Source organism: Pteronotus mesoamericanus, unplaced genomic scaffold (genome assembly GCF_021234165.1).
Source record: "Pteronotus mesoamericanus isolate MK-2021 breed Mesoamerican mustached bat unplaced genomic scaffold, CSHL_Meso_final contig_1173, whole genome shotgun sequence".
Lineage (NCBI taxonomy): Eukaryota > Metazoa > Chordata > Mammalia > Chiroptera > Mormoopidae > Pteronotus > Pteronotus mesoamericanus.
The window spans coordinates 541,135-562,355 of NW_026555032.1; the positions used below are offsets into that span (position 1 = coordinate 541,135).

The window sequence follows — 21,221 nt, forward strand, 5'->3', positions numbered from 1 at the left end:
GAATGTACATGATGAGGTTGGAACACCCTGTCATGCCAGACAGTAAAACTATCTAAGATTGAAATATTTACTAGTCTTTTCTTTTTTTAAAATGTAAACTGCATTTCAGAGTACTCAAATAGTTGATGTGGGATAGTTTTTCTTTATAGAAGTATCCAGCTAATGAGTGCAGAAGAAATGAGAGAATATCACCATTTTGCCACCCCCTAATGGATTAATGCACTTAGTTAGTGTTCATCAGTATCTACCAACATCACAAAACAGAGATTGTTCCCACCAATGAAAGGAAGTGCACAGCACCACTCACAAAGTAGTATTGACATTTCTTCATGTCTGTAGATCTAATTACTGATTTACCATAAATACAATCAGAAAAATCCAGAGTATGGGAGAGACTACTGGACGTACAACCTAGTTTCTCTGATAAACACATTACAGTCCCCTCGCAGTGCCAACCCCCGGGCCCCGCAAAAGGATGATCGGGCATTATTACAAGTTAAAGATGGCTAAGAGATATATGAGACAATTACAATTCATGTACTATATTTGACTTCTGACTTGAAAAACTACACTTTAGGAGTGTAAGCACTAACTGGAACCTGGATAATATCAGGGATTAATAGCTATTCTAGGAGTGTTAGTGATGTTATGGGGTTTTTTTAAAAGTGAAGACCTGTTTCTTTTAGAAATAGAAATTGAAATATTTATAGGTGAAAACATGATATCTAGGATTTGCTTCAAGATCAGCTAGAGAGGTTGGGAGAAAATGAGGGGTAGGCGTTAAAAAGATTCGTAATGAAGTAATTATTGAAGTTACATGAGGAGTACATCAGAGTTTACTTTATTGTCATGTCTGCTTTAGTATGTATTTGAAATTTTCCATGTTAAGAGCATAAAAATATTCCAGCAATGAAAAACAGCCCAATGTCATTAAAAAAAAATAGTGTTCTGGCTTACCCTCCTTTAACTTTGAGTTTTCAAATATAGCCTTCTTTTTCAAAGAAGGATTACCTGTCCATATCTCCTTCTCACAGCTGCACCAAGGGCAGTTGTTTCTCTAAACCAACAGTGAAAAATCATTTCCTTCCTTCCTTTTTACTTTGTAGAAAAACTGCTTACCCCATGTTGAGATTTCATTAGGAAGTAAACATGGCATTAGAATTGGTTGATCGCTTTTTAGTGTGCTACTGTGGAGTTTGTACTTGGTTCAGTGGGAATCAGTATATGCCTCTTCTTTGTTTTTTGCAGGTCCTTGTTCACCTGGGACTCCTGACGAAGGAATCCGGATTTAAGATTGCAGAGACAGCGTTCAGTGGTGGTCCTCTTGGTGAATTAGTTCAGTGGAGTGATTTAATTACATCTCTGTACTTACTGGGCCATGACATTAGGATTTCAGCTTCACTGGCTGAGCTCAAGGAGTAAGGAGATTATTTTTCAATTTTAAAATCAGAATACAAAAAAGAAATTGTAAACTCTTAAAGCCCTCTATTAGTGTGTAATTTCTTGTGGAGGAAAATGAAAGTGATAATTCACTAAACAGGAGATAAGAAGATTATTTTCAGGAGCTAAATACATACACTGTGAATAGAATAATATGTTTTCATTGTAGCTACAGGCTCCAGAGGCTTCATAAATGAATGCCAGAAAATTCAAATTAAGGGGTTTATTCTTTGCTATTACAGGTGCTTCCAACATCTGCAGCACAAAACATTATTGACTTTTCTAATTCCCTGTCCTTTGCTGAAATTCATACCATTCCCTACTCAACATCAAGCTTCTTAAATCTTGAAAAGGGCAAGTTCCTGTTTATAATTTAATTTGGATAGAATGAGTTTCCTGAAAGCCCTGACCCAATCCTTTTTCAATTAGCCAACTTTCAGCTCTGAGTCTGTTAACTCTACCTGGGTTTTCTCTTTCACTGAAATTTGCTTGTAGCTGTAGTGCTCTCTTAATCGCTTTTAGATTGACACAGCTGGCTAAGCAGGAATGCTTAGAGCCCCTTCACTCCTTTTGGATACCTGCCCACTGGCATTTTCCCACCTAACAGCCAACTTATCATGTTGCAATATGTCAAATGTTGCAGAAGAGACACCTTGAACAAACGTTTTATGTTCAATGAGTATGTCCCACTTTGCTCCTACTTTACTGTTGGCAATATGGGCTGCCAGAGAGGTCGCCTGTGTTAAAGTCCAAGGTCCACACCTGATGGGCGGCGGCAGTGTTGAGAGGAAAGCAACATCAGTAAGATAATATTGGCCATCATTTGTTAAATGGTTTCCATATGCTGAAATTGTGATTAGGGCTTTAGTTACAAAAGCAGTTTCAACAATTAACAACCACAATGACTATTAACAGCTCAAATTTGTCGAGCACTTACTGTTTGTCAGATACTAAACATTTTATATGTTTTGATCTTGTTTAGTCCTTAGTGCAAATCTGGAAGTAGGTGTTGTTGCTTTCTGCGTTTTAAAGATGAAGAAACTGGGGTTCAAACCACAAGTGAGTTGTTTAAGGCCACATGGGGAATGTGTGGGAGAGCCCATATTTGAGCCCTGTGTCTGTCTGACCTCAAAGCCTGTGCTCTTGACCTCTGTACTACATTGCTCCTTTCAGATCTCGATAAATTGAAGGTCTTCTGAACCCTTCATCACCACTCTGTCCCTTTTGCATACTGCCTTCTGTTGCCTCCCTCCCGCTTTAAAACACACTATGCACACAACCTATGAAGTGGGTACATTCATGCAGTTAGCATTCATTCCTTCAGTGCTTCTTGGTATGGGATATACAGATATGATCAGCACGTGTTCAAGGAGATGCCAATCTTTTGATAATTACAATTAATATATTACATAATAATTACACTAATTACAATGTGTTCAGTACTAACTGAGGTGCAGATGCTGTTGTATAAGCACACCAAGTGAAGAACCTGTGTGAATATTGTTCATTGCTATTATTTAACATCTAGAAAAGCACACAGTGGGTGCTCCTAACTATTTACTGAATAAACAAATGAAAGGGTGAATAAGTGGATGAATAAATGAGTGGATAGGTAAACAAGAAAATACTGTAGGAGCCCCAGGGACCAGTGCTTTCTAGGGAGGTCAGGAAAGGCATATTAGGGGTCTATCAGGCAAAGACTTCCTTTTGTGGTCAAGGGGAAGTCTATAGAGGTCTGTAAGCATTGGTGATAGGGACAGATGTCTATATAGGAAGATAATTGTGAAAGCAGCATAGTGCTGTGGATCCCAAACATGCCTGTACATTAGAACCTCCTGGGGATCTTTTAGACTCCCAAAGGCCAGACCATGTCTCAGACTAATTAAGTCACAGCCTTTGGAGATAGGACACAAGCATAAGTATCTTTTGGTGCCTTCACGTTATTCCAGTGTGCAAATAAGTTTTGGAACCACTGAACACCGGGTGGACAAAAAGTCGGGAAAAAATGGCTCAGCAGACCAAGTCTAGTCCTGCACCTTTTTGTTAATGAAGTTTCATGGGCGCTGTACCCATTGTTTATGTATTGTCTCACTGCTTTCATTATATAGTGGCAGAGTTGAGTAGTTGCTGCTGAGAATATGTGGCCATCAAGGATGAAAGTATTTACTGTCTGGCCCTTTACCAAAAAAAAAAAAAAAAAAAATTCAAATTCTTGGGAAGAAATTGCTTCTAGGGAACAGAGCTAAGGAGCAGGGTGCTCAAGTCAGTGGCCATTTGGAACTAGAAAGCAGAGTCTTGTCTATGGATCTTGTCCTCTGAAGTAGCATGTCCATCCATAACTTGGTGAAGGGTTCTTGAGAGGTGTGAGCAGGGATAAACATGATGACCCCTTTCTAGTTGAATGGCAGTACTTTTGGCAGTTGACTCCCGCATGTGAAGTTGATGTACAATGAAATATGTTGGCTCTCTGAATACAAGTGTGGGTAGTATGGATGGGTGGGTGGAAAAGATGTAATGGAAAAATATAAACCATGATATGCCAGTCCATAATACAGTCTAGTCAGAAGGAACAATTTGGCATAAGAGAAAAAATTAGGAAACAGTACAAGACAATAGAGAAAGAAGTTTATACTATATAGGCTAGAAATAGTAGAGGTCAGAAATAGAAGGTCAATAAGGGTTGGAATAATAAGAAACTAATAGCCACTGAGTATCTGGCATATGTTGGGCACTTTCTGTTCAATACTTCATTTAACCACTCAAAGAATCCCTGAGGGGTTGCTATCCAATCTGGTTTTGTGGTGTTTTTTTGTTTGATTGGTTGTTTATTTGGTAATGAGGAAAGATTGTGGGGTTAAGTAACTTGTCTAAGATTTCACAGCTGCTAGATAGGGGAGAAATTCAGACTCATATCTTCCTGGGTTTCAAAGGTGGTATTTCTATACCATCATTTGCTCTTGCAAGAGTCAGAAGTCAGCTCTGGATGGGCCTGGTTGGTGGGCAGAATTTGGGTAAGCAGTGAATTTGGAAGGGCCATGCCATCCTCCCAGTATGGATTCTTGGATGTTTATTTGCCTGTTGAAGTTGCTAAGTATAGTACCTTAAAGTAATTGTTTATTTTTTTCCCCTCTCTTCTGCCCATTCTTTAGAATAATGAAGAAAGTTGTAGGAAACCGATCTGGCTGCCCAACTGTAGGAGACAGAATTGTTGAGCTCATTTATATTGATATTGTAGGACTCGCTCAATTCAAGAAAACTCTCGGACCATCCTGGGTTCATTACCAGTAAGTGCCGCATGCTGTTCTTAAGTTTGTAGAGCTTCTTTTTTTTTAAACAAAGGGTTGAATGGTTTTAGGTAGGATAAAGCTTATCAAATATTTTTTGAACTATGTGGAGTATGTTTTGCATTTCTGAATTGAAATTCAGATTCTCCACAGCGCCTTCTTATTTTCAAGGGCTATTCATTATCTTCACTAATTTCTTTTAAGAATAGAAAACAAGTGTCCAACCTCCTTTTTTCCTTCCCTAATACTTAGCATTCCTCTCTCAGTATGCCTACAACAATCTCATCTATTTAATCAAATAAAGAGTTTTATAAAATATGGACAGAGTCATTTCTTGTGTTTCTTAGGTTTGAGATAATGACTCATTTTTCTCCACCTTTCCCCCAGCAGTATTCTTGTCATTCTTGGGAGAAAAAGCTGGGGGAATAGCTTATCTGAATGCTGGCATCTTGTACTTTTTACAGTAAGCCTCATGCTTAGTATGACTCAAATGCATGTGCTACCCTGTGCACAGTCTTTATTAGTGGAAGAGCTCGGTGTTACCCTTGCTGTGGGTGTGGGGCATGATTTAGTATTTGAAACTATTGTCAGTGGAAATGAGGCTCTTCCACAAGATCACAGGAAAGCAGTCGTTTGGAATCCACGTAGTCTGGTGAGAGCACCCTGGTAGCGGGCTAGACCCACATGATCACACACTCCCAAGTGAGTGAGTGCACAAACAAACAGTGTGAGTGTGGGTCACAAACAAAAGAGAGAGAAAAAGAAGGCTAGCTTCTTTGTTCCCTGGGGTTATATTCAGGAGATTTTTCAAAATAACCCACCAACTTCCCAAGCTTTGGGGGCGGCTTTTGTTTGGTCCACCCCCTAGTTAGAATGACAGACCTCTGTGGTTAAGAACTTACCGCTATATGCACAGCCCCCACTCTCCCAACCCTACCCCACTTCAAACAATCTGGTACCAGAGGAGGAAAGGAGGAATGTTAAGGAATGTTAATCCCCTTGGTGGAACAGTGCTGTGATCCCCTGGAACATAAAGCTGTAGCTTCCTGGTGAAGCAAGCAGGCTTACGCTCCCCAGTTTATTGAGCTCAATGTCTAATTTCCTTTGCTCTCTTTCTCATTAATAACTAGTTAACTACCTATATAATAAAACGATTTTGCATGATATACAGCATAACACTAAATGACATTGAATTACATAATGAAGTTTATTAATTTGTAGTTTTATTTCAGTCTTTCTGAAAAAGGCTTGGTTTGATACTACTGTCTCTCCAACACTACCTTTAACACTTGTGTGCATTTTTACCAAAGTTGAAGGCATCTCGGCCTTCAGCAGGCAAAAGTGACATGCTCCTTTGTTGTCTCCCATTTATTGCAGTTGATACTGGCTTTCACTTACAGTCTATAAAAGTTGCCAATACATTTTAAAAGGTGAATAAATTTAAATAAATATTTATTTGATAGTGTTAGTGGTGCATGAATTTGGGTAAAAAATGTGACATTAATACCACCTTCATCAATGATAGTAAAGGTTGATCTATAACTTAAACCAGCTTCCTAAGAGGACACTCTGAAAACCTTTCAATTAGAATGACTTGGAAAACTCCATGAGTTTCTTCTCTATTGATACTTGATAGAGAGATGTTTTCATGTGTTCTTCTAACTTCACCAATAAATGAATCCTTAATGGCCTGAACTAGGTTTCTTCACTTCAGGTTAGTTTATAGTTTAATATTATTAACTTTCACTTGCAAGGTTATACCAGATTGGTAGTCCTTTAGAATTGGAAGCAATGAAATTCCAAATATTAAGATTCTCATTAAAAAACACAGAGAGGAAAACACCAAGTCCTAGAATTTCCTTGCAGTAGCAGTGACTTTCTCACTGGGCAATGAAATGCTCACAGGCAGAGGAAAGGGGCCAGTTGAGAAGAGGCTCTGTGCTTTTCATTGCCTTTGGATACAGTCTCATAAAATAATAAAATAAAAATTTGGTTTGGGCCCGGATAGCACTCTACCTTCCACATCAGGTTTTTCCTGGTTTTGGTTTGCTGTCTGCTTGAAATCTTTCTTGAATCCTAGTCCATCACATTTGTTCTCAGTTACATGGAAATAGCAATTTCTCTTCTTGGTCAATGAGCCATGTAAGCAAACAAACTTTTTTTTGCCCCTTTCTGTTTAGCTACAGCATTAAAAATGAAAGAAAGGCAGTGGTGCTGTGTCCTGGCATTTTGCAGATGGCAGGTATCTGGTAAACATGCAACAGGAACTGGCCATAGTGGGCATCCCTGGATTCACATGTCCTCACCATGAAGAAGGGCTGTTTGATGGGAAAACATTCTCAATGGTAGTATTCAGGTCGATTACAAAGGACAATTTCATTATTAAGATTGTCACTGTTGATTGGTGTTTGATTCTTGTTGGATGGAAAGACACCATCTCAGGGGGCTTCATGGCAGAGTGTGATGTTTATCCCTCCTTACTTTAATAAATCATCCGCGTTAGTGATAATCACTGGCCAGAGATCTGTTGGTGTATTAGCCCTGCAGTCTTTGTGGTGTGATGAAGCTAAGCTTTCATCAGAAGGCCAAGCAGATTCTCTAAAAAGTTTCTTACCCATTCCTTTCCCTTTTGAAGATTAGAAATTGCCAGGGCTGTCTGTATTCATCTTGGTTGATGGTAGATGGTATAAATTCCATTAAATATAAAGTTATCTTCTGATTTTTCATTGAGGGGCAAACCCTTGAGTCATATTGATCTTGGAAAATGTTGATCTTTGTAAATTCTGCCCAATTTAGTAGTTATATGCAACTAGTATACTGCTAGGTACTGCAAAACTCATACCCATTCTGCTTCATATGAGGCCTTTGCTGAGCATTGAGAACACACAAGACAGGGAAATGCAAACAGTCTAACATATACTATGTCTGACATAAAGCTCCAAATGAGAAAGTAGGTCCTGGCAGGGAGGTTATGAGCATCCGTCTCAGTAGCATGGCTCAGAGCAGAGGGAATATGCTAGGAGTCCTTTGGCATAACCGCAGCAATCCCTGTTAGGAGGCCAGCTGCTTGTACAGCAAGGGAAGTATCTTTTTAAGTCATCAGTCTGTTTCTGATGCTCTACACACACAGAAGACGTTAGAGGAAGTACACAGATATTAACAATACAAACACAATTCCAAAATACACAGATGTAGAATGTGATTGAAAAAGGAAAGCTATGTTAAGCCTCCTCTGTCTCCTGCTTCTAGTTATAAAACAAACCCAGATAAGCTAAAAACTAGACAATTTCTAAATCAAATCTTCACACGTGGGTATGCAGAATTACAAGCATCCGAGACGAGATCATTCATTCTATAGCATTCCATTGGGAGGAAGCCCAGTATCACATAGCAAATATCTAGGCCCTTAGGAAAGTCTGGGCTTTCAGGAGTCAGGTGACTACCAAGCATCTTTACTCATTGGACTTCATTTTAATTATCCAAACTGAAAAATAACACCAGTACAACTCCAAGTTAAAAATAGAGTGACAAGCCAAAGCTAGAGAGGAATATAGACAGTCAATTGCAAGTAAGTGGAAGCAGCCACAGCCTTCTAAGGCAAAAGATCCTTACGAAAGGGGTGCCTGTTTGTCCCTACTGTGCCTGTACAGAGTGCCATGGTCGTTACATCCCCCCGCTCAGTTCCTCTGGCAGGAGCTGAACTTCCCACAGCCCCACCTGGCAGTCTGTCCTTCCATCTCTTGCAGCAAACTTCTGCAGAGCTGCCACTATCATCCCTGCCGTTTCCTGAATCCTACCATCTTCTTGGAACAAAATATAGGGCCCCAGTCAGTTCCTTTCACATCTGTATTTTAAAAGGAAAACTGTAAGTTAAGGCATGGAAATGTTTTATTAAGAAGAGAAAAAGGACTGTTCTGAGCTCTTCAAAGAGCAGGAAAAACATGCATGGGTCAGTTCCTTGTGTCCCTAGCTTGCTTTCTTCTGGAATGTGGATGTCCGTTTTTATCTACCTATTGGCTGCCCAGCTGATAACACGTTCTTGTTGATATTGTGAAAAGTGTTACTGTGTTGATAGCATGTTCCTTGAGAGCCACAGAGGAATCCAAAACAAGGAACTGCTTTCTGAGGTCAGCTTGTAGTTCACTTGTAGTCATGGCCCGCCCTCCTTCCACCTGTCTTCCCTCTTTCTTCTCTTCTTCTCCTTGTCTAGACAAATGATGGTGGGTGATCTCTGATGAGAAAAATCATTACACCAAATTGGCAGTTTACTATTGCTCTTTCTCAAAAAACCAGTCTGCTGTTTGCATTTTTTGTTTTCTGAGTCATGTATCGATGTAAAAATTAAAAAGCTGGAAGAATGAACTTCCTAAGAGTGAGAAAAGGAAGAAAGAAACTGAATCAGATACTTAAAAATCATTGCCTTCCTCTATATCTAAAATGTGGGCTTTAATCTTTATTTACTTTCATGCTTTATTGGTCCAATAAGAGCTATTCAGAAGTACTATTGATACATGACAACAGAAAATAGTGCTATTTTTATTGGCCATTAAGGAGCTAAATTTACATCAGTGTTTTGAGACTCAGTGATGAAATGTCACCAAAATCAATAAATTTTGTTTCAGTATTGATTCCTTTCTTCTGATTGGTCATTCCATGTGCACTCTAATGTAGTGATCAGCAGGCCTTTTCTGGAAAGGGCCTGATAGTAAATATTTTAGGCTTTACTGGCCATGTGGTCTCCCTCTTTCTCATTGTGTGGAAGCAGCCACAAATAATATGTAAAGAACTGGGTGTGGCTATGTTCAAATAAAACTTTTTGAATGCGGAAATTGAATTTCATATAATTTTCACATCACAAAATATCACTTTTACTGTTTAACTATCTAAAAATGTAAAGTAAAGCTCATTCTTAGCTTGAAGGCATAAAGAAGTGGGTAGTAGATGAGAGTTGGCCAACCCTGTTCTAAGGCTCTGAGGAAACTGCCAAATGGAATATCTTCTCACTTCTTCAGGCTGTGAGAGAAAGCAGTCGTGAGTGTCCTCTTATTATCAAATACATAAAATCACCACTGCCTACTAAGCGACCTTCTAAACTTTACCTAAAAACACATATTCCAATTAGTTGATGAAAATGTTGAATGGTTTTTGAAAAACATAAGGCATGCCATGTGCTTCAGGCAGAATCAGGCCGCCATCTGTATCTGTCCAGGCTGCTGTAACGTAATCCCACAGGCTGGGGGGCTCGTAAACAGCAAGCATTTATTGCTCGTAGTCCTGGAAACTGAAAGACCCAGACAGGGTGACAGCATGGTCAAGTGAGGGCCGTCTTCCAGGTCTCAGACTTCTTATTTTCTCACACAGTGGAAGGGGCTAAGGAGCCAGGTGGAGTTTCCTTTGTGAGAGTGCTAATCCCATTCGTGAGGGCTCTGTGCTCATGACCTAATCATCTCCCAACAGCCCCATCTACTACTACTGTCACCTTTGGGGATTAGGATTTCAACATAAATGTTGGGGGACACAGACCATCCGTAGCAACCTCTAAAAAATGGTAGTTCTTTGTTTCTTCAGGTGTTCATTAGGCACCACTGTATGCTTAGCCCTGGCTGGGATTACAGCAGTGAACATAAAATCTGCAGTTCCAGCTTTTGGAAAATTTTTACTTCATGGGTATTTGAGTGATCTCCTGTGATTAGTTAACTAATCTGAAGCAGATATTTCTGCTTCGTGATGATCCACCCTGAAAAGTTACACATGGAGATGCTTGGTTATACAACTTGCTCTGAAGCCTCTCATTTCCTGTCCAGTAGCATTTCTCATTAAAAGTGTCTGTCTGTTTTTGGTAGTGCCTCAAAGAGGGACTACAGCTTCTACTTCCTGAACTTTGGGTCAAGGCTGTCGTTTTACCCACAGCATGTTTTTCTTTCAGATGCATGCTCCGCGTGCTGGACTCATTTGGCACCGAGCCTGAGTTTAACCATGCTAACTATGCCCAGTCTAAAGGCCACAAGACCCCCTGGGGAAAATGGAATCTGAACCCGCAGCAGTTTTACACCATGTTCCGTGAGTATTCGTGTTTCACCTCTGCTTTCTAGAGCACCACCAAAGATAAGTGGGAAAAGAAATCAGACAGCCATGCATTTTGGGTTATGATTCCCAGGGCCCTCAGCTGTGGAAATGCGTACTATTAAACCGTGGCCTTGAGAAGAACTGATTTTTTTCTTAATTACAATCAAAAGGCCATGTGAGCCTTCGTGAAAAGCCTTAGAAATGTTCTGGAGAAAAATGTTTCCATAGGAAGTATCATGAGTAACCACTGGGAAAAGGGGTTTGGGCCGAGTTTGGACTGGCGCGCGCTAGTCCTGCCACCTGCCGCACAGATGCTGATTCAGGGTCCACTGGATTAGTGATGAGGAATGAGGTCTTCTGTGCTCATGCATGTTCCAGATAATGAAACCTTAATTATTTAAGCATCACACTAGGCAAGAAGAAAGTTAGCCTCTGTTAAATGGAACTTGTAAAAACTCTATTTCATTCTTTACTGACTTCTTAAACACGAGACCCAGAAGGAAACCTCACCTTCTCTTGTTCATGATGTAGTGGGCACACTGAACGATGATGAACTGACTGGCCCTAAGTGTAGGCTCTTAGCATATTTCTGTTTCCAGAGTGTTTTTCCCCCCACTTTCACCGTTTCTTAGTGCTACTATCAGTTTACTTGCCTCTAGCCTCATTTCCTTCATAATTAGCTGAGTACTATGAAGCCAAATTTGATAGTGTTCATGCCAAATGAAAATTTGTTGTTTAAGTCAGTAGATCTTAGTGGTGAGGTGAAGTTCGATTCTGTAAATGAAAGGTCACATGAGTAAAACAGTTCATTTGGATGCTCAGAGTGGAGAATTCCCATTTCCCAAAATTACCAGATAATTTTAATCGAGGGGTTTTTATCCTAGAATGAATCATCTAAGATGTAAATCTATTTCCTTTGTATAGTTGTGGTCTGAGGGACCCCTACCGTGCCGTTGCCCATGCGGTTGCTGCACCCTCTTATGCGCAGCCACCTGAAGGGGATTCTTCTCTCAGGTTCACTAAAGGTGACAGCAGACACATTGGGCTAAGCCCTGGGTGTAAGGTTTGAGATGGGAGAATTAAAAAGGGTTAGTGTTTGCCCTGGCTGGTGTGGCTCAGTGGATTGAGTGCCAGCCTGAAAACCAAAGAGTCACTGGTTTGATTCCCAGTCTAGGACACGTGCCTGGGTTGTGGCCAGGTCCTCAGGAGGGGGCACGTGAGAGGCAACCACACATTGATATCTCTCTCCCTCTCTTTCTCCCTCCCTTCCCCTCTCTAAAAAATAAATAAATAAAATCTATTTTAAAAATTTAAAAAATAAAAAATAGGTTTAATTTTAACAATCAGCTCATGCTTAAATGCTGTTTTTTGCTTAGAGAGATTTGTGAGAGCATGTTTGTGTGCATGGTATACATGATTATTATTATTCCTGGAGCTGTATCATCCCATCCCTGGGGCACAGTTTAGGGGACAAACTAGTATGTGGCATGTTTAAGTGACAGATGGCTGGTCACTATGGTGAAGTATGTATAACTTCAAGGGGCTGGAATGTAACCTATGTGTTACTTCAAATAGAAAAAAATGTTAGCTGTGTATAAAATGGCCAGAATTGATATGTGTGTGTCCTCCATGAGATGGTGTTTTTCTGTATCCAGGGAGCGGGAATAAGAACTTTTCCAGAAAATATTATAGTTATGTTTTAGAATGTTAGAATTCAGAATCCTGAAAAGCCTGTTGTGTTGTACATGAATGGAGGATTTCCACAGTGTTCGTTAATTGAATTGAAAGAAATTCACTGCTTCCAATGTAGCTAGAGGTGAAAATAGACAAATTTCCACTAACATGGGAAGTGAATAAGTGTCCTAACTGACTCATATACAGCAGGAATCAAGGGGGAAACTGATGCATTTGAAAGCCCTTTAAAAAATAAAAAAAAAAGAAACTGTACGGCAAAAACACCACCACCACCATAAGCAAATTTTATAGCAGATGTTTAGTTATCACTAACATATAAAGAACTTTTAAAACATGAGTAAAAACTTCTACAATCTAATTTGAAAATGGGCAAAAGGCATTACTGGTTCAGAGAAAAATGAAATGTATTACTTCAAACGTGAAAACATGTTAACCTCACTCACAATACACAGAAATGAGTTTTCAGACTTCACCAAGATACCGCATCCCACATATCAGATTGGCAAACATCCGAAAGTTTGGTAGCCTAGCTGTTCCAATAGTGAGGCTCTGGAAAGCTGTCTTTTCCTACCCGGGTGGTGAGAGTGCCGCAGGGTACCACCTGTGCGAGACCATGTGCCGCCATCTTGCAAAACTACCGGTGCATCTTTCCCTGGATGGAAGAGGTCACATCTAGGAATCTATCCCAAAGATACGTAAGCAAAATTTAAAAAGGCATGCACAGAGGTCATTTATTATGGTGCTATTTGTAGCAGACAAAGACTAGAGCCCTGGCTGGGAGACTCTGTTGGAGCGTCATCTCCTGTGCCAGGTTGCAGGTTTGATCCCCAGGTGGGGCACGTAGGGGAGGCAACTGATTGCTGTTTCTCTCTCACATCAATGTGTGTCTGGTGGTCTTTCTCTCTCTTTGTCTTTCTCCCTTCCTCTCTCTTTAACATTAGTGAACACATCCTCAGGCGAGGATGAAAGAATGAAATGACTAGAAATACCCCAAATGTTCCTAATAGGCAACTGAGTGAATAACAGGTCCACTGATAGAGTGAAGTACTGTGCAAGTGGAAAAAGCAAGGGCCAAGTTCACTGCTCTGGAGGGAGATGTCTAGGATGTATTAAGTGATAAAAATCGAAGTGCAAGGCAGTGTGTAGAGTTACTCCCTTGTGTAAAAGAAAATGTATGGAGGAGGAATGTGTGAATACATTAGTGAATATGAATTTGCTTGTATTTTCAAAAGAAACACGGAAGAATAAATAAGCTAATAAAAATGATTATCACTGGAGGAGGGGTGTGCAGGGTCAGGGATAAAAGCAGATGTCTTCTAATGTACCTTACTTTGACTTTGGAACCACTATATGATTTACATAACTTAAAAAGAAAAAATCAAAAAGAGAAAAGCATTCACTACTAACTGAAACAGGTTGAAAAAGTGAACCAAACCAACCTGGTGATATATCAGGTTAGTGTTAACCTCTCACACAGAGAAAATAATGATTTCAAGTGACTTGGAAACAGTCTTTGGACCATTCATTTATAGTGGGGAACATTTATATTATTATTTGAAAATATTTCAGGTATACCATAGGAATCAAAATTTTCAGCATATAAGAAAGGGGGAGTACTTAAAGACTGTATAACCCTTAACTTGAATAGGAAATATCAATATGATCTTATTTTGTTCTCTTTAAAAAGATAGTGTTTCCCAGCTAAGTACTTTGAAAAGGACCAAAAGTAAAGATGACTCACTAGCAGGCAGTATTCTTAGTTCTCAGACTGGGATTCCCTATATTACTTTCCCACCTAAAGGAACCTTCTGCTTAGTATCTGATTCCAGGTCTAAGTCCGGAAGCTTGCAGGGTGGGACATCTTGTCAGGCCAGACAGCAAGGAAGCTAAGGCAGACCAGCAGAGCGGAGTCAGAAGGACACATGAGCCAAAGATGGTGTAATTAGAGCATCAAAATGAATTATGACTGCAGTGGATTGAAATCAGACCAATGACAAATAATCCATAGAGTCCAGAATCCATGATACTTCAAACGAGAAAAACCCACAAAATCAATCAGTCACCTTAGCAAGTTGCTAAGACACCTCTTCATTACTCTGAATAATAAAGGGAAAGAATCCTGCTTTGATCCTGATTTTCTAAGACAAACTGTATTTGAAGACAATCAACTAGTTGATGAGAAAGTGTTGTTAATCATGAGGAAATCACAGCTAATAAATGCAAAAGCACCCAAGAATTAGAAAATCATCTTTGTATAAGACCTAATGAGATAATAAGCTATGCAGAGATCCTCAATGGATGAGAAATCCATTAAGTAACAGGTTTTGGGGGAAATTCCTCATGGATGAAGCTGTCCTGAATGGAGAACTAGGGAAATGAAGCAGCTTGAGACCCTTTATTGTGTTGAGATGTGTCAGCTGGAGAATTTTGCAGCCCAAAACCAGCCCTGTGCCCTGCTTGCCAGAGCCTGCCTGAGATAACCTGGGTGCATCCTGGAGAGAAGGGCCCTCCCTTCCCACATGGCGAAAGGGTGAGATCCAGTCCAGCCTTGTCTTTCCCACAAAACCCTTCATGCCCTCACCCTTTGGAGAAAATGTAGCTATTCTAGTGGTCTAAAGTGCAAATTGAGTCATGCTTCATATATGGGCTGAGAGTAAGCATTATATAATTAATGTATAAATATACACATATATTGCGGGTGTATTTAGATTGTTTTGCACTGATGGGTGCACCATAAAAAGTCTAGAGACCACGGAAGTAGAGTGTTGTACTGGTAGGATCAAGTTGTCTCCGAGTGCACCTGTCATCTTTGAGATTAGTACTGTTCTGGTATGTATGGAGCGCAGGGAGAGAAAGGGAAGCCTGGTCAGAGGAGGCCCAGCAGGAGGATAAAGAGTGAAAAATGCACCAACGGAAGCATTTTTAGGAGCATGGAAATGAGATATTCCTGACCAGAAGGCATGTGTCCTCAAATATTTGGAATACACTTTTCACTGTAAAGCTGTTTCTATTTCTCCTCTAACTCATGTCCTCACTAAGTTGGAGGAGTTTCTACAAGTTAAAAAGCCTGGTTTTTCTTTATTGCTCTGCCCTAGATCTCAGAATTTCACTGAACCATCCTCTCCATATATTCTGTTTGCAATTGGAAAGTTTCTTACATATCGGCATAGACTGTTTATGATACCTTCCTAAGTAAGGAGCTTCTACAGGGCCTGACTGAGTGGTCAGACAACCTATAACTACTGAGCATCTTTTTCCAAGAAGCTGAGCGGTCTGATTGTTCCTCCCGTAAGGTGGGCCCCACTTTTCTGCTTGTCCACACTCTAGCATGGCCTCTGAGCTAGGCCCTAAAGCCTTTATCCTGCCACCGGAGCCGGCTCTTGAAAGCTCAGCTTGGGCCAAGCTATTCCTACTCAAAGATCACAGTGCCTTCCTTCTCTGTGCCTCAGAGTTAGATCCAAAGTTCGTAGCAAAGCGTTCCAAGGTCCTTGTCTCTCGGGATCCCTGCCCTTCCCAGGTCCTGGCCCCAGCCTCACCAGAAGGCCCACTGGTCTTGGAAGATGCCACCCAGATTCCTTACCACTCCTGCCTCCTTCAAATCACTCTGACAGCAAAATTTTAGTTTTTTTTTCAAGACTTTATTTAAACGGCTTCCTCCATGAAATGAAATTGAAAAAGAAACATAACCCTATTACAAAAATAGGGAAAGCCCCTTTCCACCCAAAATGCCTCCTGTATCCTAATGTCAGCCTTATTATCTTTTTTTTATTATTGATTTTAGAAAGAGAGAGGGAGGGAGAGAAACACTGATTTGTATTTCCACTTAGTTATGCACTCATTGGTTGATTCTTGTGTGTGCCCTGACCGGGGATCAAACCCACAACCTTGGCCTATCAGGACAAGGCTCTAACCAAATGAGCTAACTAGCCAGGACCATTATTATCTTTTATACACACACATTTTTACATAGGTTTAATACGCATACTAAAATTCTGTGTCTCCTTTCCTACTACTTATATGTCATTAATTTTTAAAACCATTGTTTCCTAGTCTGTTTTATAGTGTATCAAGTGGCTAGCTCCTAATTTGCATTTTTTTTGGAGATTTTTTGTTATTTCTTGTTCGGAATTAATTGTTGCTCTTTCTGAGCTTTTCAGGGACTTGGCTGACCCTGTATGGAGGCATTATTTCAGCCAGTGGCCTTTAGTCTAGTCGCAATGCACGCCACCTTTTCCTAACTGCCGAAGACAATCTCTTTTCTTTTTCTCACTCCCAAACAAGGTGTATTATACTTCAGAATGAAAGAAATCTGCCCATAGATAAGGCATTTGACTACACAATTTACAAGATAAAAACAAAGCCCTAGGGTGATGGCTTGTGAGTTATCCCATATTTAGGTAGTTCTGATTACTGTATCTACCTGCATACACCCTGTTTCACAGTTTCATCTGGCTTATGTAAAAACATCAGCAGTGGTGGAACAGCTTTATCTAATGAAATTGTTTCCCCTCTTTCCCTGGAGACTGGCTGCAAGTAGCAATAGTAGAGTTTATCTGATTCCTTGTTCCTGGTTTCAGGCAAGTTTTATTTCAGACTTATATTTACATCCTGCAGTTGAAAACAGGGAGTAATGTTTAGTAGTCTGTCTGCTTAACAACCTCACTATTCATATCACTATCATAGAACATTTCCTTATTTTCTAACAAAGTCTGCATATAAATGTTCATTTTTATTTAATTAACTGATTTTTTTAGTAACTGCAACATTTTAGCTGTCACTCACAATATGAAAACACCAAAGAATTTGCCTTTTGGGTGCTCACAGTCTGTAGTTACAGTAGAGGCTGGGGAATATTCAGCATTTCTTGGTTTTGTGGTAATTTAGGGCAGAAAAGATGGAGATGTAATGAAGTTGAGTGAAGAACAGATTGGAGATTTGGGAGGCATTAATATAGAGCCTTTCCATTTCATCTCCAATCCATCTTTCTTTTTTTTTTTTTAACAACCCCTCCTTCCCAAATCTCTCTAAGGTTGTTCCTTAATAAGGCCTTAAGACGTGACTAAGCCTGAGCTTATTTGCTTTTTCATTGTGAGAGTGAATTGAAGATTTCGATTGGAATATTTGAGGTTGCTGATTTTATCCACTTATTCAGTATAAGTCTACTGACCATGTACCATATGCCAGGCTCTGTGGGATCCTGAAGTGTCTGCTCTCTGGGTTGCATCTTTATGGGGCAGGAAGCACATTGTCAAAAATAAGGCTTACTCATCATCCACTTGAGAAATTACCCATTTGAATTGGGCAGAGAGGAACTCAACATAGAGGCAGAGCGCATGCTGTTTGTTTTATTACTCACTTCTGGGAGTGTGTTTTAAAGTGTTGGTTCACAGAAGGGTAACCAACTGATCCCAGTTTTCAAGTTGGAATGGCCTGTATCATGGGAACACCCTCTGTCCCATGCAAACCGGGATAGTTGCTCATCCCATTTCAGTGAGGAGATGTAGGGGAGAGCAGAACGTTATGTAGAGAAGGAGGGAAGAAATGAAGACAACTGACAAAAACTCATTCCCTGAGGAAAGTTAGTGGAAAGGGAGGCAGTGCAGAGGAGTGAATGCCTCACTCCATGACCTCCATGGTGATTGCAAAATAAAGCCATCCAGTTCTCCAAATGATGCCTCTTTAGTTGACAGAACATATGCCTAACGTTGTCTCTCCTTTGAGAATCCTAGATGAAGTGTTGGAGGAAGAGCTTATGGCCTTCTTGTGAAAAGGCTGCAGGTGAAGAACTAATTGGTGTGCCAGATCATCAAATTGAGATTAGGATTTGGTGAGAGAGAGCGGCCAAGTCATAAAGAGATGACCACCAGCTTTATGTCTATATTTGACATACATAATCCCGTTTAGTCCCTGTTATTCAAGTTAAGCATCAGAAGTTTAAAGTAATCGGCCCAAAATAGTGAATGGCAAAGCTGGGAATTGAACAGAGCACTTCACAGCCCACAGTTTATTCTTTCCCCTATGCTCATGGTTGGAAGATTGAAAGATACCTCTCTGGCCTCATCTTCTCTTTTCCAAATGAACACACCCTGGGAGCCTTTAAGGAGATTACCAGGTCCTAGATCTGAACTCCTCAGCATGATTCCTACACCATTTAGCCCCTGCTGACTTCTCTGGTATTGTCTTGCCTCCTCTTGGCTTTTCAGACCATTTAATATGCTGTTCCCTTGTATGGAGGCCCCTTTCCTTCACTCCCCATCAGCCTGCTCATCCTTCAGGGAGGCGTCACATCCCCAGGAAAGCCTTTCCTCCTTGAAACAGGCTCTCCTGCTCTGTGGTTCTCATCACCTGTGTTCCAGCCCAGAGCCCACTTGGTAGCCACACGAGCATGATCACTGCTGAGTCCTCAGTGTTTGAAGTAGTTACATCATTGGTGATAAATATCTGTTGAATTAATGAATAAGGAACAAATACACCCAACTACAAAATGGAGTGAATTAAAATGTCTGTCAGATCATGACTCTCCTTGTTCACAGAGCCATGGTATCTCACTATAGGGAAAAGTGAGTCATGCCAGTTGGCCTCAAGACCTGCTGTGCTCTGGCCCCATGACCTGGCTGGCCACATTTCTTCCTCCATGTCTTTTTGCTGCACCCCCCATCTTCCCCCACGTATTCTAGCCTCCTTCCTGTTTTTTGGGTGGGCCAGGCACACTCCTACCCTAGGAACTTTGCATCGGTTGTTCCATCTTCCAGGGCATTCTTAGTTGTTCCTTAGACTTCCATATCTCCTCTTGTAGGTCTTTAACTCAAATGTCACTTTAGTAAGATTAACTCTGACTTGCTCCCCCATACTAAATGCTTTATTTTCCTCCATAACTGTACAAGTATTACTTTTGTTTATGAGTTCCCCCTGGTGCGTATTAGTAGGGGTTTTGCCTGTTTTCTTCATTGCTAAAACTTAACACCTTGAAGAATACTTGGCACATGGTAGGCATTCAGAAAACATTTATCAATTGAATTAAGTTAAATGGAATGATATTGCCTATTCTGTTTTCAGTCCATGCAAAAAGGAAGGGAAAGGTGAGAGGTGTGGCTTCATGTTCTCTTTGACTCCCACAGAGTTTTTTTACATGGTTGCATTTCAAGAGTTGTTCAAATCATACTGGTTGCTGTCATTGACATTCTAACTCTTTGAGTTTCTCCAAGGACTTGTGGCTTTCAGCCATGTTCATGTGCCTGATAAGATCAGAATAGTGACTTGTAAACCAAAAATACTGCCTGACAAAGCAGGAATTTTAGAAACAAGCCACTTTTTTTTTTTTCATTCAAATCACAAACCTATTGGCTTTAGCTAAGGATCAGTTGATTCCATGTCTGAATTTGTTTTTACGCCCTGACAAGCAAAGGAGCTATTTGTAATTTAAAATGCTTTTTGGCCTTTAACTTGGGTCAGACCAGTGACTAAAAGGATGAGCCTTGGCAATTTCTTCTTCAGTTTGAGTCTCTTCAGGAGTGATGTCCTTCTAAAGAGTCCATTCCTCCTAAATTGTTTTTTGGCACTTGAAAAAATTACTCTAGTGTGCATCTGTCAACAGTTCAGGCACTTACCTTTTCAACTCAACTGTTTATAATAGGTTCCCTAGCTCACATCCAGCCTTCTGTCTCTCTCAGAGCCTAGTATCATTGCTATTTCAAAAAAATCAGTTTGGGTAAAATTCAAAGCATAACATCAGTCACTATCTATGTACAATTTTTAAGGCCAGATTATAAGTTGTGTGATGTAACTTTATTTTTCAATAAATTTTTCTATCATGTCAGTTTCATTATCATGGAGATCTGAATGAACAATGTGAATGTGATAGCAGGCAATATTCTTCCTTGTTTTAACAAATTTTTCTAATATACAAAAAAAGGTGAGAGAAATGTACAGAAGAAGCCCACCACCTAGGCTCTACAGTTAACAGTTTGCTTTATTCCATGATATATCAATACATGAATATCTTCTCCCCATCCATCTATTCACCCTTTTTTAATGCATAGAAGTACTTTTAATCGTTAGATGTTTTAGCATGATGTCATTTACTAGAATTCGATATTAGTCACCAAACCAATTATGTTTATTTCTTTGCTATCTATAACATTAAGTTATTTTATTTACTAGCTGTCTCCCCAGCTGAACATAGCCTCAATGAAGGGAGCTTCATTCATGCTTGGCAGTTCACTAGTACACCCCTAACTCCTAAGTTGTTGCCTGGCTTATAGTAAGTGCTCAATAGATGTGCTGATATTGAATGAATGGCAGTATTTAAAAACCTGTGATGTTAGAATTTTAAGTCTGTATCATTGATTTGTTTCCATTCCTCCAACATCAACTTTGTGACCTAGATAAGAAGATATGTTAATTTATTAGTTAAAAAATGTAGATATTGATCTTCTATGGTAATGCTAGACCTGAGTCAGGTTCTGGGATAGAGTGATGACTGCCTTGGAAAACAGGCCTTGGCTTCGGGGCTTTGTGTAAAGAGCATGATGCTGGAAGTAGTTCAGGCATAGCCTCTGCTGCCTAGTAATATCAATCTGCCTACAAATCAATCACACCAGCTGATTAAACATTCCTCATTGACTTAACAAATCATGCATTCAAAAAATATCTGCTGACTTTCTACTGTGCTCTAGACTCTGGGAATTCACAGACACATAAAACATGGCTCAGTCCTCAAAGAGCATGTCATCTGTT

The 21,221-nt window shown here is 40.1% G+C and overlaps 1 protein-coding gene across 2 annotated transcripts in view; it reads left to right on the forward strand.

Annotated features, from left to right (window-relative positions):
* MGAT5 (alpha-1,6-mannosylglycoprotein 6-beta-N-acetylglucosaminyltransferase) overlaps positions 1–21,221 on the forward strand; it is a 335,177-nt gene that overhangs the window by 212,457 nt on the left and 101,499 nt on the right. For both annotated transcript variants that reach the window (XM_054581995.1, XM_054582003.1), the window contains exons 9-11: positions 1,249–1,418; positions 4,590–4,724; positions 10,651–10,784. In XM_054581995.1, coding sequence (XP_054437970.1) covers positions 1,249–1,418; positions 4,590–4,724; positions 10,651–10,784 — 439 coding nt within the window. The remainder of the gene's footprint in view (positions 1–1,248; positions 1,419–4,589; positions 4,725–10,650; positions 10,785–21,221) is intronic.